At 38.5% G+C, this 17,698-nt stretch overlaps 2 protein-coding genes across 2 annotated transcripts; both read left to right on the top strand.

Moving 5' to 3' along the window:
* The first annotated feature begins 229 nt into the window (after positions 1-229).
* On the top strand, positions 230-7,201 carry LOC133873494 (protein NRT1/ PTR FAMILY 5.2-like). The gene is made up of 4 exons (XM_062311198.1): positions 230-513; positions 1,332-1,549; positions 4,458-5,023; positions 6,024-7,201. Exons 1-4 carry the CDS (start codon positions 399-401, stop codon positions 6,901-6,903), a joined length of 1,779 nt encoding a protein of 592 aa, XP_062167182.1. The 5' UTR covers positions 230-398; the 3' UTR covers positions 6,904-7,201.
* A 1,238-nt stretch (positions 7,202-8,439) lies between these two features.
* Positions 8,440-10,550, top strand: LOC133872322 (uncharacterized). Its single transcript, XM_062309844.1, has 3 exons — positions 8,440-8,563; positions 9,620-10,321; positions 10,516-10,550. The coding sequence occupies exons 1-3, from the start codon at positions 8,440-8,442 to the stop codon at positions 10,548-10,550; spliced, it is 861 nt and encodes a 286-aa protein (XP_062165828.1).
* Positions 10,551-17,698: the final 7,148 nt, after the last annotated feature.

Below are 17,698 nucleotides of genomic sequence, written 5' to 3'. Positions count from 1 at the left end.
AATCTTTGACTTTTTGTCCGTGGTAAAGAGGATTGAGAAATTTTTAATTAATTTGGTCTGTTTTGGATTTGTTGTTGGGTACCTATCGTTCTGAATTATCTTTGTAACTCTGCTCTTATTGAATGAATGTTGTATTTAAAAAATTAAGAAAAAAAAAAAGAGAAGAAGAAGAAAAGAAAAAAGAAAAAAAAGAGCCCCAAGATATCTTGGACCACAGATAGGTAGGGCTTGGTCCCAACTCCCGGCCACTTGCGGAGGTAGAAGAAATTAAGGTCTACATAATATAAAAAGATCGAGCTTGACTGGTTGGACACCAAGAAGTAGACAAACCTCCTCAAACAGAGGAAAAAGGTGAGGGTGTGTCACTCTAGTAAGTCTTCAACTAAGTTACCAAAAGTATGGCTGAGGAAGAAGCAGTTGATGGATACACGCAGGACGGGACAGTGGATCTCAAAGGGAAACCCGTCCGGAGATCCAACAGTGGTGGATGGAGGGCTTGCTGGTTTATTGTCGGTAATATATTAACCTATCTCTCTCTCTCTCTCTCTCTCTCTCTCTCTCTCTCTCTCAAACGTATGGAGCCTTAGATTTGGTTACCCAAAACCCACTTAATTCGTATATAGATACACGTGTTAATTAAGCTGCTTGAAACTTGGAAGCCAATTTACAAGATATATAGGGTGCTCAACTTTTAACAAGCGAGTATCATTCATGGCTGATATCACTGATTCAATCCATTAACTAATTGAGGAACAACATATCAGTTGGGATGGAGTAAATTGTCACTGCAAATAGCAGATCGAGCTTAATTATATGAAATGTATCATTATCTCCATAGCCGTTCTGTGTATATATGTTAGCAGTTTTCTCAGTGAATTTGTGGCAATTTGTATGACTGATGTCTGCTGAAGCATAATTTTCTTCACGACGCTAGCCTTCAACAATATTATTTTAACCTTCTTTCACGTGTCCAGACAGTAATCTTTGTCTCTCTCTCCAATAATTATGCAAACTCATACTGTCCACATATATATCATTCTATTTGAACCGACACCAACAGATTAGAGCATTCAGCTGCTTTTTTTTTTTTTTTTTTCCTTAAATTTAAATAACCAAACTAATTTTACTCTCTTATATATCTAATTGTCAGGGAAACGTGCGCGTCCCCCCTAATTAAACTAGTTACAGGCAGTGACACTTTTACTGTCATTACTCCCCACGCCCTTTGCAATAACCCACTCTTAGCGAGCTCCAATATTTTGATCATACGGCCGCAGACATTGGTGACGTACTTTTTTTTCTTCTAATTATTTCTTTTTGGCTTTGTGCAGTGTACGAGGTTTTTGAACGCATGGCATATTATGGTATATCCTCCAATCTGATCTTATATTTAACAAAGAAGCTCCACCAGGGCACGGTCACCTCCTCCAACCATGTCACCAATTGGGTCGGAACCGTTTGGATCACTCCAATCTTGGGTGCTTATGTTGCTGATGCTCATCTCGGCCGTTACTGGACGTTTATCATTGCGTCAGTAATTTATATCTCGGTACGTCTAAAGCACTATATCATCCCCACCAATTAAATTAAACCACATAATTAAGTCTTATTTTATTTTATTATTTTTAAAGTAAATAATGTTAGTAGTTTATACTAGCCGCAAGTGGACCGAGGTTTTTAATATTTCACAATTAAGTTGAATGTTGCCTGGTCCTGTCAGTATCTTTTGTAGGTATCTTGAGTCGATTTAAATAAAATTAAATGTTTGAAAAAATGATGATAAAAATTAGCTAGAAATTAAATTTCTTTAATTTGAGACTAGTCAACGATAAAAGGACGTATTACTATATTTCTTGAGGATATGACATGCGACAGGCCAGGGGGAAGAAAAATAAAGCAAGCTGGCTGAGTTGGTCGGAATTTAAAAAAGTAAAGTATTGTTATATAAGTACGTACAAGAGATTTAGTGACAAGCATTAATTAAGGCGGGTCTTGATCGGATCCCCTTAATTGGCTTAAATTTAGGTCCGACCTTATTCCTTTTACAACACCGGCCGCCAGCACATACAATTATTGTTATTATTTTCAAACCTAAAAGGAGTAATAAAAAAAAAGAAAAATCAGGTCTGGATCGAGCCCCTTGAACTTTAGGTCATTAATTTTGTCTTTTAAATCTGTTTTCCAATAAACAGATTCAAAAAGATTCGAATTTGGGCCCATTATAATTAAGTTCAAGAACCTGTGTCAAATAGATAATACAAATGACCGTGAAAATACAATTATGACTCTCACATCTGAATTTAGGTCCATTATAATTAAATTCAACACTACAGATTTTCTGCAAAATACATAATAAAAATGGCTATGAAAATATAATTATACTCCTGGTATATATATATATATATATATATATATATATATATATATATATATATATATATATATATATATATATATATATATATATATATACATATATATATATAAAAGCATAGGAGAGAGAAAGATGCGGCTAGGCATGCCCGTTAGGCCATCTCCAACAGACATGCTATTCTAACCAAAATGGTTAAATTTAACTATTTTGGCTCTTTTTTGCTCTCCAGCAGATTAGCTAGAGTAAACATTTTCATCTAACATTGAACAGTGAATAGGCAGAGTTGCCTATTCACTGTTCATACAAGTCAAAATATTTTATTGATATTTTCTCTCTCCCCCCTATCCTTCTTTGTCTCTCTGTCCCTCTCCATCGGTCTCTCCGTCATCCCCAACGAGCAGTGGACAAGGAAAAGGCCAATAGCTTCGTCGCCCCGGACGCACCTCTGACCTCTCTCAGCCTCGCCCTCTCCACCGGCGAGGCGTTCTGATCGTTCTCCAGCTTACTCGGCACTGTCGACGAGTCGATCGGCGCGAATGGGACCGTGGAGGGGACTCACCAGCTTGCTTTCTGGCTCGTAACCGCACCACCGACAAGGGACCTTTGACTGCACTAGCCACCATCGATCGGTTATGGGTCTTGGGTGTGGGTGGGCAAGGGTGGTTTGGTTGTGGGTTTGATGGGGTTGGCCGATTGTTGGGGATGGGGACGGAAGAGATCGATCGGTTATGGGTCTTGGGTGTGGGTGGGCAAGGGTGGTTTGATGGGGTTGACCGGTTGTTGGGGATGGGGATGGAAGAGATCGACCGGTTATGGGTCAGCCTCTCAGATCCCAAAGAATATTACAACTCAGATTCGACCAATCGCCACCTCCTTGTTCTTCTTCTTAATAATTCTTCCAGCTTCAGGGCAAGATTTCTCGGAGAGCTTTTGATCCATGGCGTCTCTTAGTTTGACTCATCTTAGGGCAAGAACTTGGTGCCCGAGTTCGCTAGGACTCGCCCGAGTACGAGCTGGGCTCGGCCCCGGAGAGTTGGGTTCAAGGTGTTTGCGTCGTCGCAGGCTCAGGCTGAGCCCGATCTTGGTGTGACTGTCAATGGGTTGCCAGTGTAACTCACACAGCCTGAGGCCGTGTAATCAACCTTGTAAGAATTTGTGTTTGTTGTTGTTGTGGAATTCTACTGAACCCACCGGCAAGGAGGAGTGACCAGAGAGTGTTTTGGCCGGAAGTTGGTGGTTGGGGGAGATGGGTTGGGGTTGGGGGAGACCGGAGAGTGAGAGGGAGAAGCGAAAAGAAATAAAGAAATAAAGAAAAATATTAAAAAATAATATTTTAAGAAAATGAAGAGTGGGATAGAGATTATTGTTGGAGTGTTTTTAAGATAACCGGTGGTTAAAGTAGAGATCGACACTTTTTGAATAGCTATTTTAACTTCAACTGCTGGAGATGGCCTTATGGTTGGGTGTACGTGGAGGTAGCCATGCCTAGGGCTTCCACAGCCATGATGGTCCTCCGCTGCCATATATGGAAGCCCTAGGCGTTATCCGGCATGAGCCAAAACATCGTCCATGTACAACTAGCCAAAGTCCACAACCATGGCTACGCATGAAAGCGGTCATGTTATGTTATGTTTTGTTTTGTTTTTTTTTTTTTGTTTTTTTTTTGTTATTATTATTTTTATTATTTTATCATTTGAGAAATATAAATGTATTTTCTCAGTTATTTCTGTTTTATTTGACGGAAAGACTAGTAAAGGTCCCGAATTTAGAATAAGACCAAATTTGGGTTTTAAATTTATCAAATTAAAATTTGGCGATCTTGATATGATTTTGAAAAAAGAAAATAGCCCTACTTCTGATATGCCCACCCGAGCCCATGCAGATCGAGAAGATAGGCTTAGTCTACAATTTGCTTTGCTATAGGCTGGGCAACTACTGAAATTTCTTATCATATCTTAATTACTACATTATTTTCTCACTGTCGACGAACGACCAACCACAATTAGGTAAGGATCAAGAAAATATTTGTTGAAATTGGTTAAATCTTTTGTGTCTAAACTAGTATGTTTAACTATATTGGCAGGGAATGTCACTACTAACATTGGTTGTTTCACTCCCGAGCTTAAGACCGCCTCGTTGCTTAAAGACCGATATGGAGAACTGTAAGAAGGCTTCGACATTACAGCTAGCCGTGTTTTATGGTGCACTCTATACCTTAGCCGTCGGAACAGGCGGAACCAAGCCTAACATCTCCACCATCGGAGCAGACCAATTTGATGATTTCGACCACAAGGAGAAAGCTCACAAGCTCTCCTTCTTCAACTGGTGGTTTTTCAGCATCTTCCTTGGGACATTCTTTGCCAATACGGTGCTTGTGTGGATACAAGACAACTTAGGATGGACCTTAGGATATGCGCTTCCGACTCTTGGACTTGCAATATCCATTATGATTTTCTTGGCTGGCACACCCTTCTACAGACACAAGGTGCCCGCAGGCAGTCCCTTCACGAGGATGGCCAAGGTCATTGTGGCTGCTATAAGGAAATGGAGGGTGCGTATCCCTGATGATCCGAAAGAGCTCTATGAGCTTGACTTGGAAGAGTATGCCAAGAAAGGAAAGTTCAAAATTGATTCCACACCCACCTTGAGGTAAATATTATATATATATCACCGGCCTCAAAATATACTTTATCAATTCACTGTTGTTTACAATGTTGAAAAATTAGAGGCACTTGTGTTTAGAAGAAAAATTAAGAGCACAAAAAGAAAATGAGTAATTACCTTTTCCCCCCATGAACTACCAAAAAATGCGCGATGCCCCCATGAACTACCAACTCGACCAAAATAGATCATTCAACTACCAAAGATAACCATTTTCCCCCCTTCCGCCAGTCACACGCCGTTTTACCCTCATTTTCTTCCTCTTTTTCCCCTATGAACTACCACTATCTTCCTCTTTTCCCCCCATGAACTACCATCATCTTCCAACATGCCCCCATATAAAACGGCACATGACCCGTTGACCGTTTGTTTTAAACCCTTTGACTGACGGAAGGGGGGAGAATGGTTGTCTTTGGTAGTTGAATGCTCTATTTTGGTCGAGTTGGTAGTTCATGGGGGCATTGCGCATTTTTTGGTAGTTCATGGAGGAAAAATGTAATTACCCCAAAAGAAAATAAAGTATACAAGTGATATATGCCACCGCAAAATATTTCTAGCTTAGTCTCAATTCACTACATTTGGTTAAATTCGATATAAAGTTGATTAGGAAAAATTACACTTAATCCTCCGAATTATCAAACTATTTGCAATGTTGTTAATTTCCTCAAATTTCAAAAAGTTACAATTGTGAAGTTTTAATCTATCATCTCCTTTTGATCCATTATCATTTTTATTAGGATTTTCTATTAAATGACATAAATACTCTCTTTCTAAAATAAAAGATTCATTAAAAAAAAAAAAAAAGGTGAAACAATGACCATTCTTATTCTTATTTTTTGGATTTTTTATTTTTTTGACGCGAAAATTTACCAAAATACTAAATCTAGCTGGTAAGCTCAACCTATCCCAATCTAAATGTGCATTAATTAGCCTTCTCAAGTCTTAGATAGTATATGTCATAATCTTACTTAATGTTGTATGGAAGCAGGTTCCTTACCAAAGCGTCTGTGAAAACAGTCTCAACTAATCCATGGATGTTGTGCTCAGTTACACAAGTAGAAGAGACCAAACAAATGGTACGAATGATCCCAATCTTGGTTGCCACGATTGTGCCAAGCATAATGATTGCCCAGATCAATACTCTTTTTGTTAAGCAAGGCACCACTCTTGAAAGGGACATTGGGAGCTTCAAAATTCCCCCGGCAAGTTTAGCTGCATTTGTAACCATATCCATGCTTATCTCTGTCATGCTCTATGATCGGTTTTTTGTTAAGATTATGAAAAGGTGGACTAAAAACCCTAGAGGGATCACTCTTCTTCAAAGAATGGGAGTTGGCCTTGTTATCCACATTATGATTATGATAATTGCATCTCTAACCGAGAGATATAGACTGAGAGTGGCCAAGGAACATGGGTTGGTTGAAAATGAAGGACAAGTTCCCCTGACCATATTTATTTTACTTCCTCAATTCGTGCTTATGGGAATCGCAGATGCATTTCTAGACGTTGCCAAGGTTGAGTTCTTCTATGACCAGGCGCCAGAAAACATGAAAAGTCTCGGGACTTCCTATTCCATGACCACTCTAGGAGTGGGAAACTTTATGAGTAGTTTCCTTCTTTCAACAGTTTCTCACATCACCAAGAAGCATGGTCACCGAGGATGGATTCTAAACAACCTGAATGCTTCCCATCTTGATTATTATTATGCATTTTTCGTGATACTTAACTTCCTGAATTTCATCTTCTTCTTGGTTGTGATTAAGTTCTACGTGTATAAGGCTGAAATTTCGGATTCAATACGAGTGCTGACAGAAGAATTGAAGGGGATGACAGTAAAGGTAGCTAACCAAGAGGAATCCGTGAGGTAGGCGCGGGGGAGGGGGGGGGGGTGCCTTACTGATGGGAAACAATAAAGGCCATACAGAAATCAAAGCTCTCTTTGTGGACAGACCTTTCAGAGAGGTCGAATTATTGGTATAGCTTTGGGATAGTGTTATCTCTGATTTTACTTTACCGCAATAAGGAGAATATAATGTTTATACTTCGGTTACTGATAAGAAATGCAATATAGTTGTATACGTGTGTGGATGACAAGAAGTGTTCTTCTTGGACTTCTTTGTAAAATAACTTTACATAATATTTTATAATTCTCAAGATCTTTAACTATCACGATATTTTCACAATAAATTAATAATATGTACTAAAAGAACTTACCATAATCCTTAGTAATGAAAAACCTAGCTTGGATCTCCATCTTAAAGCGCAAACACCAAAAACAGTTTCTCTGATCACTTGACCCTATTTAAGTATTGAAGGATATATATTGTGTATATATTTATAGGCCAGGGAAGGGAGAGAACCTATATCTTTATTCTGTAATATATATTATTCCTTTTTGGTTGTGGCCTTTATATCACATTTACGGTGTTTACTATGTTTATTATTTTAATAATAAACATATACGGTATTATGGTTATTTCTATTAATTTAGATTACCGTAAATATGGAATCGGTATTATGGTTATTTCTATTAATTTAGATTACCGTAAATATGGAATCGGTTAATTGATTTTAAAATCAATTAACGATATTGTTTCCTTGATGGAAGGAAACAAATACGGTGTTTACCATTTTGAGGGTCCCTAACCTAGCCTATAAATAAAGTATCTGTGTACACCATCAGTACAGCCATCAAGTAATAGGCATAGGTTAGAAGACACTCATATTTTGTTCCTAGAAGTTCTGAAGAAGTGCTTGAGCAACAATGGCCGGAGGTATGCCTAAAAACTCTTCTATGTTTTATTATTTCCGCTGCGCATGTTAGGTTAAAATAATTTCATGTATAAAATTATTTCTAACATGTGGTATCAGAGCCAGCCTCTGTGCTATTTTGCTTAGCATATAATTTTACTATGCGTTATCAATATTGAATCAAATATTTTCTGTTGTCAATATTGAATCAAGTTTATTTTATTTGTTATTGTTCATCATTTTTTGTTTACACACTATTGCAATATTTTGGTTCTGAATTGCAATATTGAGTATTGCCTTTTTGTCTACATACTGTGATGAAACGCATCGTTTATGCTATGTATTTACTGTTCATTGGAAAATTGCCCTTTGCCCTTGTTGGAAAAACCCCGAAAATTTCCCCCTGTCAACGAGCATTACCAGTAGTCGGCGACCCAAGGGTCGCCGACAACGCCGCGAGCAGCGGCCGAAAGGCCGCTGCACCTCCAGTAATCGGCGACCTTTGGGTCGCCGAAGAGCACTAGGCCGTTGCTTCTCCAGCAATCGGCGACCCAAGGGTTGCCGACAGCGCTGCAAGCAGCGGCCTTTAGGCCGCTGCTTCTCCAGAAGTCGGCGACCCATGGGTCGCCGACAGTGCTCCAGGCAGCGGCCTTATGGCCGCTGCTTCTCCAGCAAACAGCGACCCATATGGGTCGCCGGACTCATCACAGTGGCGGCCTATCTTGGCTGCCGCATCCGGAGTGAAGGGTGGCGGCGGCAGGCTTGGCGGCGGCAAGGGTGGTGGCTAGGGTTTCAACCCAAAAGAACATGTCGGGTCGGGTCGGGTTATTATATGGGTAGGGTTTAAAACCCAACCCCACATCAAGTGGGCTGACCCATACGGGTCAGCCCAATCCAGAACCCAACCTGACATTAAGTGGGCTGACCCGTGGGTCAGCCCAATCCAGAACTGGGCCTGTTCAATAAAAAAAAAAAAAAAAAAGGGGCTGGGGCCTTATGGGGTTTTGGTTCACTAAGTGTAAAGGGGCTTAAGGCTACATGATGAACCATTGGGCTATATGTTTATTGTGTCTTGTTAATTTTATTTACTTTAAGGTTTAAATTATTGTGTATTGAAATAATTTGTTTAATACATAATTGTATATTTATAAATTGGTTGATGCCTAGACCTAAGGGATAATTAGCAAAACCTAATATGTTAGTGTGGGTTTATGGCGCTATCTGAGAATGCAATGTCGGGGAAAGTTCTGGCAAGGAAAGTCTTGGGATTTAAGTGTGTCCGGTGTGACCCCCCTCACTTTCCTGGGAGCTCATCTGCTTACACCTTGGAGAATGCTATTTACCTCATTTACGTGTTGGTTTATCTTATTCCTAGGGTCATTTGTGGGCATCTATAAAGTCATTAGATGTTAATGAAGTCGCAATTATTATGATAATTTTGGAGAGCCACAGCGTCCAAAATTTTGAATAATAATTGCATCAAGTTTAATTATATGAACTTCATATAGAAATATTAACATTGTGTTGTAATTAATTCATAAATTTAATTACTTATCCCCATAGGGAAGGTTTTTATTTTTATGACTTAATTAGAATAAGATAACAAATTTAATATTAGAAGAAAAATTTCTCTTAGGCCCACAGGTACGGAGGATTTTGCTTACTAATATTCAAATTTGGTTTAGTCTTATTAATAAAGAGTAAATTTCATGCGTGATGCAACCTTTGCCCACAGGTAGGTTGAAGTTTACTATTTAAATTAGCATTGGCTGATTTAAATTAAAGTCACTTCATAGCAATTAAGTAGTTTTGTTTTTTCCTTGGTTCTTGCAGCTATACCTGCTGGATTATTTGACGGTACTTTTCATGTTCCGAAACTCAATGGCAATAATTTTGCTGAATGGAAAGAGAACTTACTCTTTACATTAGGGTGTTTGGAATTAGACTTGGCATTCCGGACGGATGAACCACCCGCTTTAACGGCTACCAGTACAGCATTAGAGATAGCTAAACATGAAAGGTGGGAGCGATCCAATCGCCTCAGCTTAATGTTTATGAAATCTCACATTGCCAAAGGCATTAGGGGTTCTATCCCTGAATGTTCTAAGGCTAAGGACTTTTTGAAAGCCGTTGAAGCACAGTTTGTGAGTTCAACTAAAGCCATGGCCAGCACTCTAATGAATAGACTATCAAGTCAAGCCTTCGATAGTTCCAAAGGTGTGCGTGAGCACATCATGGAAATGAGGGATATAGCAGCTCAATTAAAGTCCCTTGAGGTTGAGATTTCCGAATCCTTCTTGGTCCATTTGGTTCTCAACTCTCTTCCTCCTCAGTATGGTCCCTTTAAGATTTCATACAACACACATAAGGATAACTGGTCAATTAATGAATTCTTGACCATGTGTGTTCAAGAGGAAGAGAGATTGAAACACGAGAAACCAGAAAGTGTTCACTTGGTTGCTCGTGCTAAAGCAAAGACTAAGAAAGGCAAGGCTGCCCACCACTCCAAGAAAGGAAACAAGGTGTCATTCAAAGGCAATAAGGATGCTTGTTTCTTTTGCAAGAAGGAGGGGCACATGAAGAAAGAATGCCAGAAATACATTAAATGGCTGGAAAAGAAAGGTAATCTCATATCTTTTGTATGTCATGAATCTTTTTTTGTTGAGGCTCCTTGCAATACATGGTGGATTGATTCTGGTTCTACAATCCACATTGTGAATACATTGCAGGGATTTCTCAAAACAAGGAAGCCGATAAGAAGTGAGCAACGTGTTTACTCGGGAAATAAATTGTTCTCACCGGTCGTAGCAATTGGGACTTACAGACTTATTTTAAAAACTGGATATGTACTAGACCTTGAGAATGTTTTTTATATTCCATCATTTTCTAGAAATTTAATTTCTATTTCAAAACTTGATGTATTTGGATACGGTTTTTGGTTTATTAACTCAATTTTCAGTATTTTTAGAAATAATAATTTTGTTGGTGGTGGAATAAAAATTGATGGTCTATACAAACTTTCTTTAGATCCCAACTTTGAGAACAGTTATTTATCATTGCATACTGATATTGACATAAAGAGAAACCTTGTAGATGAGAACTCCGCTTGGCTATGGCACAGGAGATTGGGACATATCTCTATAGAGAGAATCAAAAGATTAGTAAGTGATGGAGTTTTACAAACTCTTGACTTTACTAATTTTGGTACTTGTGTGGATTGCATAAAGGGAAAGCAAACCAACAAGACCACTAAAGGTGCCAGAAGGAGTTCTGAGATTCTTGAAATCGTGCACACAGATATCTGTGGACCTTTTTCTACTCCCTGCCTCAATGGTCAAAGATATTTCATATCTTTTATTGATGACCATACGCGATATATGTATCTCTACTTCCTAACTGACAAGGCTGAAGCGCTAAATGCCTTCAAAACCTATAAGGTGGAAGTGGAGAAGCAAAAGGAAAAGAAAATCAAGATCGTGAGATCTGATAGAGGCGGAGAGTACCACGGCAGGTACACAGAAAAGGGACAAATGATCGGTCCATTTGCGTAATTCCTTCAAGAAGAAGGTATTGTTGCTCAATACACAATGCCTGGCACACCACAACAAAATGGTGTAGCAGAAAGAAGGAATCGCACACTTATGGACATGGTCAGGAGCATGCTTAGTAATTCTGAATTGCCTTTGTTTTTGTGGAGTGAAGCCTTAAAAACTGCTGTGTATGTATTAAACCGGGTTCCATCTAAGGCTGTCCCCAAGACACCTTTTGAATTATGGAAGGGATGGAAACCAAGTTTAAATCACATACACATATGGGGTTGTCCTGCTGAAGTGAGGATTTACAATCCGAACATGAAGAAACTTGACCCAAGGACAACCAGAGGTTATTTTATTGGCTATGCGGTAAACTCAAAGGGATTCAGGTTTTACTGTCCTTCTCACAGTACTAGGATTGTTGAGTCTATAAATGCAAAGTTTCTAGAGGATGCTGAACCTAGTGGGAGTGCTCATCCACATAGGATAAAATTAGTGGAAGCACGAGAGTTGGCCAAATCTCCTCCTCACAGAGGAAGATTGATTGTATTCAGGGAAAATCAGATTGATTATCCTGAGCTACAATCAGTTCTAGAACAACCGGCTCATGAAGAACAGGGAGATCAATTTGATCCTCCTGAGCCACAACCAGTTCTAGAACAACCAACTCATACAGAACAGGTTCAGAATGAGTCTACTCTCCCATTGCAAAATGCAGAGGAAGTAGAATTAAGAAAGTCCTCTAGAATAAGGAGACCAGCAATCTCTACAGATTATGTTGTATACCTCCAAGAGTCTGACTTTGATGTTGGATCTAAGGATGATCCAAGTGTGTTTTCACAAGCCATGAGTGGGGATAACTCCACACTATGGTACGATGCCATGAAGGAAGAGATGGAACCCATGGCTAAAAACCAAGTCTGGGATCTCGTTGACTTACCAAAGGGAGCTAAAGCCATAGGCTGCAAATGGGTTTACAAAACCAAAAGGGATGCTTCTGGTAATGTTGAACGATATAAGGCTAGACTTGTGGCCAAGGGTTTCACTCAAAAGGAAGGCATTGATTATCACGAAACCTTCTCTCCAGTATCAAAGAAGGATTCATTTAGGATAATCATGGCATTAGTAGCTCATTTTGACTTAGAGTTACACCAGATGGATGTGAAAACAGCATTTCTGAATGGGGATCTTGATGAAGAGGTTTATATGAAACAACCCGAAGGCTTCGATGATGATAGCAAGAGAGCTTGCAAGTTGAAGAAATCTATATATGGACTAAAACAGGCCTCCCGTCAATGGTATATTAAGTTTCACAAGGTTATTACCTCATTTGGATTTATTGAGAACCTTGTTGATCAATGCATATACCTTAAGGTCAGTGGGAGTAAAGTGATATTTCTAGTCCTGTATGTAGATGATATTTTACTTGCAAGCAATGATTTAGGTTTGCTACATGAAACTAAGCAGTTACTCTCTCAAAGCTTTGAAATGAAGGATTTGGGTGAAGCCTCTTATGTCATTGGCATAGAGATTCACAGAGACAGACAACAGAAAATATTAAGACTGTCTCAGAGGGCCTACATTGAAAAGGTTTTAGAGAGATTCAAGATGAGTGACTGTAGGTCTAGTGTGGCACCTATTTCTAAAGGAGAAAGATTCAGTAAAGACCAGTGTCCCAAAAATGAGTTGGAACAACAACAGATGAAAAGTATCCCATATGCATCTGCGGTGGGAAGCCTGATGTATGCTCAAGTCTGCACCAGACCTGATATTGCATTAGCGGTTGGAATACTGGGACGGTACCAAAGTAATCCAGGATTAGAACATTGGAAAGCTGCCAAGAGGGTCATGAGATACTTGCAAGGAACCAAGGGTTACAGTTTGACTTTCAAGCACGCTGATAGTTTGGAGGTCTTTGGGTATACAGATTCAGACTTTGCTGGATGTGTAGATAGCAGAAAGTCTACTTCAGGATATATCTTTCTTCTAGCTGGAGGGGCTATATCTTGGAAAAGCAGCAAGCAGACTATAGTTGCTACATCTACCATGGAGGCAGAGTTCATTGCATGCTATGAAGCCACTACACAGGCATTGTGGTTAAGAAACTTCATTGGTGGACTAAAGATTGTCAATTCAATAGCAAGACCCATTAAGATTTTTTGCGATAATTCTGCTGCGGTTTTCTTCTCTAAGAATAACAAAAGTGGAAGCAGAAATAAGCACATCGACATCAAGTATCTTAGTGTTAGAGATAACATTAAGAGACATGAAGTTGTCATTGAGCATATTAGTACAGAATCAATGGTTGCGGACCTCATGACAAAAGGTTTACCAGTAAAACAGTTTAAAGGTCATGTGGACCATATGGGACTTGTTGATTCGTTTTGTACTCATTTTGATCTATAGACATAAAGTTATTTTAATAAAGTTTATTGTGCACATTCGTTATTTTTATCCATGAGGATAAATAAAGTTGGACCCGAATGACTTATAGGACCTCATGACAAAAGGTTTACCAGTAAAACAGTTTAAAGGTCATGTGGACCATATGGGACTTGTTGATTCGTTTTGTACTCATTTTGATCTATAGACATAAAGTTATTTTAATAAAGTTTATTGTGCACATTCGTTATTTTTATCCATGAGGATAAATAAAGTTGGACCCGAATGACTTATAGGAAGTTCATTCATAAAGCTTGATTATCCATAAGGTACTCATGTAAGGAGTGGTTTACATTGTGATACATGGAAGGGACGACCTACTTTTATAATGGTTTTACCGCCATGATTCGTGTGAAACACTTCTTAACTGAGTTGGAGGATTCCATAAAAGATTGGCCAAAACTAAAGAACCTAATACCATATGGTCATGTGTTATAAAGTCCAAGTGGGAGAATGTAATATATATTATTCCTTTTTGGTTGTGGCCTTTATATCACATTTACGGTGTTTACTATGTTTATTATTTTAATAATAAACATATACGGTATTATGGATATTTCTATTAATTTAGATTACCGTAAATATGGAATCGGTTAATTGATTTTAAAATCAATTAACGATATTGTTTCCTTGATGGAAGGAAACAAATACGGTGTTTACCATTTTAAGGGTCCCTAACCTAGCCTATAAATAAAGTGCCTGTGTACACCATCAGTACAGCCATCAAGCAATAGGCATAGGTTAGAAAACACTCATATTTTGTTCCTAGAAGTTCTGAAGAAGTGCTTGAGCAACAATGGCCGGAGGTATGCCTAAAAACTCTTCTATGTTTTATTATTTCCACTGCGCATGTTAGGTTAAAATAATTTCATGTATAAAATTATTTCTAACATATTCAACTATAACTCAACTTTCCTTTGAAAAAAAAAAGAAAAACTATAACTCAACTTCCCATCAAAGTAAGAGTCCATGCAATAGAAACCACTTTTCTTATTTGACCAATAATTTAAGAGGATTAGGATTAGATAACCTTATAACCTTATAATATACTAGTGTGAATCATGACAGATGAACATCATTATGGCGGCATAGTCTCTTCCATGCACCACGACACTAACAAATTGTTCAATCATGGTTTATAAACAACTTCTTAAACCTAGTCTTGCACCAATATATAAAGATTTGAAATTATAAACAATACATAAAGTCTCTGCCTTTCCTTTAAAACAACCAAACTCAAACTAGATTCTACATTTAAACAACTAAACAATGTTAATAAACCAACCATAAATAACTGGTAGGGTTTCGGTTTATGCATCAAGAAGAGTGTAGGTATTTATCTTCAAAGTCACCAGAAACCCTAAAAATGGGTTCTCTCTCTCTCTCTAGCTGGCTGAGGGGAGTAAATGACCTATCCTAGGGTTCCTAACCCTTTAAATAAGGAAATGGCCGAGTTTTTTTTTTTTTTTTTGTTTTGTTTTTTTTTAAAAAAATTGTGGCCTATTGATTTAAGTGATTTCACATGCCAAATTGACATTGATCAATCACACCCATTGAGCATCAATGGCTTGTTTTTCTCTTTTCATTTTTTGTTATTAAACTATGAATATTATAAAATATTGCCTTATAAAATTAATACACCTTGATTTTTAAAAGCTGCTTGTATTTTAAGAAGGTTTTATTTTTCAGGATAATATAAAAACGATAAACCATTAAGCAAATGTGTTACAAGAAAGGTTAAGTGGATTAATTAGCCATATTGTCAATTGAAAAGAAAATATTAGAAAAATTTAAATAGAAAAACTTAATAAATAATTTTGCATCCTTAAAAGTGAGAAGAATAATTTTAAATAAATATTATTTGATTAATATTTAAATATAAGAAATTGTCTCACTAAAATTTATTTTATATCACATCATCACTTTTTAGTTACTAATTTCAAAATTAATAACCCACTACTCTGTTTTGTACAAACATTTTTCAAACATACCATGAATAATAGAGATTTTAATCAAGCAATTCTCATGCCTATTATGTGGTTTTATCTTATTTTATTTTAGATTAACTACCCACCCCATCATCCATCTCCATTCCATACTTCATCTACCCACCCCACCTCCCAACCACCCATACTTCTTACCTTCCGTCATCCATCCTACATGTTTACAGTTTTTTAAGCTATTAGAGATAAGGCAAAAGCTTCAGTTTTTTAAGCCATTAGAGATAAGGCATCAGCTCCATCTATCCATCTATCCTTTTACTACTTTACTTGTTTTCTGGTTTGTCACCACACAGCGTTTGTTTATGGTTTTTCCCTCCATCCCTCACCGTGTTCTCTATAATTTTTGGAAATGTTTTTTGATTGAAATTTTTGGATTTAGATCTACTATCCTCCTTCGATTTTTACAAGATACGCTCCTCACCAAAGGGTTCTCCGGCGTCCTCGGCTTCCACCGATGGTCTCCAATCTTTCCACCGCCTCCTGCCCACCAGCGCGTGGCCTACACGCGCCAACAAGTTCTTCATTCTCGCCGGCGCGTGGCGAACACGTCCGTTCCCTCAGCCTCCCAACGCTTAGGCCATCGGTGGTTCCGGGTAAAACCGGTGTTTCCTGATGATGAGAGGCCTCCCCTTGGCGGCGCGTGGATCTCACGCGCTGTCAAGGAAGGCTCCCACTCCTCTATCAACCGGACTTCTGCTGCTTATTTTACTGTTTGTGCTATTTTTTTATTGTATTTCTGGGTTGTTTTGTTGTACTCCTCTCTTACTGTTTACCCCTGTTTTTGTTGTTGGGTCTTTGTGACTCAATACACTTGTCAAATCACCTTTACTGGTGACCCCGACTTAGTGGCATCCGTGTTTCGAGTCAAAGGGTTCGCATCTTCGGAAGCATTGCCCCTGCGTACTTTCATTCATAGTTTACTTTTTGGGTTGCCCAGGCCCTACTGTGTTTGTATTTTTAATTTCTTGTTGTAATTGGTTACTCAAGTATCTATAAAAATAAATAAATAAATATAAATAAAAAATTGCAGGTTAAAGCAAAGGCCAAAGATACAGTTGACAAATTGTGGTCACACCTCGGGCTGCTAATTTTTAGTATAATTTGTGAATTTAAAATTAAATTAGTGAGTAATGTTGAAAGGTCTGAATTATTTAATTAAATTGGTCGGGTTAGAGTTAGGGTTGGCAATTCGGGTTCACGGGTCGGGTTCGGGTCAACCCGACTGACCCGATTATATAAACGTGTCAACCCGAACCCGACCCGATTATTAATCGGGTTGTGACACGTGACCCGAACACGACCCGATTAATAATCGGGTAACCCGAACACGACCCGACAAACCCGACTAAAAAACGTGTCACCCGTTTACCCGACACGACCCGACCCGACCCGACCCGACACGGCATCAATTTCACTGTTTTCACATGTTTTAACCTTTAATTTTTTTTTTTTTTTTTTTTTTACCTTCATTTTTTTTTAATCGGGTTATAATCGTGTTGGCGGGTCAACCCGGGTAATCGGGTTATAATCGTGTTGGCGGGTAATCGTGTTATCGGGTCAACCCGTGCAATCGGGTCGGCGGGTCAACCCGCGGGTTGACCCGCCAAACACGATTATAATCGGGTCATAATCGGGTCAACCCGATTATGACCCGAACCCGATTATAACAAACCCAAACCCGGTTTTTTCGTGTCGTGTTCGTGTCGGGTTCGCGGGTCGTGTCAAAAATTGCCAATCCTAGTTAGAGTTGACCTAAATAATCTTATATCTATGCATCGATACTATTCGAACAAAACATGTGACACTAAAGCTAATAATTTTTGACACAATCTGCTAACTTGTAGCAAATCGATTACAAAATTAACAGGTTAGAGTTGATGAGTCTGACTCATTTAATTAAATAAAGTGTACAAGTATTACGCAATGGCCCACTA

The sequence above is a fragment of the Alnus glutinosa genome, chromosome 1, assembly GCF_958979055.1.
Source record: "Alnus glutinosa chromosome 1, dhAlnGlut1.1, whole genome shotgun sequence".
Classification (NCBI taxonomy): Eukaryota; Viridiplantae; Streptophyta; class Magnoliopsida; order Fagales; family Betulaceae; genus Alnus; species Alnus glutinosa.
The sequence above is the reverse complement of the archived record's forward strand: the minus strand, read 5'-3'. Positions and strand labels throughout refer to the sequence as shown.

What these genes read in the sequence shown, in the direction of transcription:
- LOC133873494 (XM_062311198.1), top strand. Translation starts at nt 399, where the DNA reads ATGGCTGAGGAAGAAGCAGTTGATGGATACACGCAGGACGGGACAGTG. An exon ending in GGCTTGCTGGTTTATTGTCG is followed by an intron (nt 514 to 1,331) that starts GTAATATATTAA and finishes GGCTTTGTGCAG; the next exon opens with TGTACGAGGTTTTTGAACGC. An exon ending in GATTCCACACCCACCTTGAG is followed by an intron (nt 5,024 to 6,023) that starts GTAAATATTATA and finishes GTATGGAAGCAG; the next exon opens with GTTCCTTACCAAAGCGTCTG.
- LOC133872322 (XM_062309844.1), top strand. Translation starts at nt 8,440, where the DNA reads ATGGCCGCTGCTTCTCCAGCAAACAGCGACCCATATGGGTCGCCGGAC. An exon ending in CAGGCTTGGCGGCGGCAAGG is followed by an intron (nt 8,564 to 9,619) that starts GTGGTGGCTAGG and finishes TGGTTCTTGCAG; the next exon opens with CTATACCTGCTGGATTATTT. An exon ending in AAACAAGGTGTCATTCAAAG is followed by an intron (nt 10,322 to 10,515) that starts GCAATAAGGATG and finishes AATACATTGCAG; the next exon opens with GGATTTCTCAAAACAAGGAA.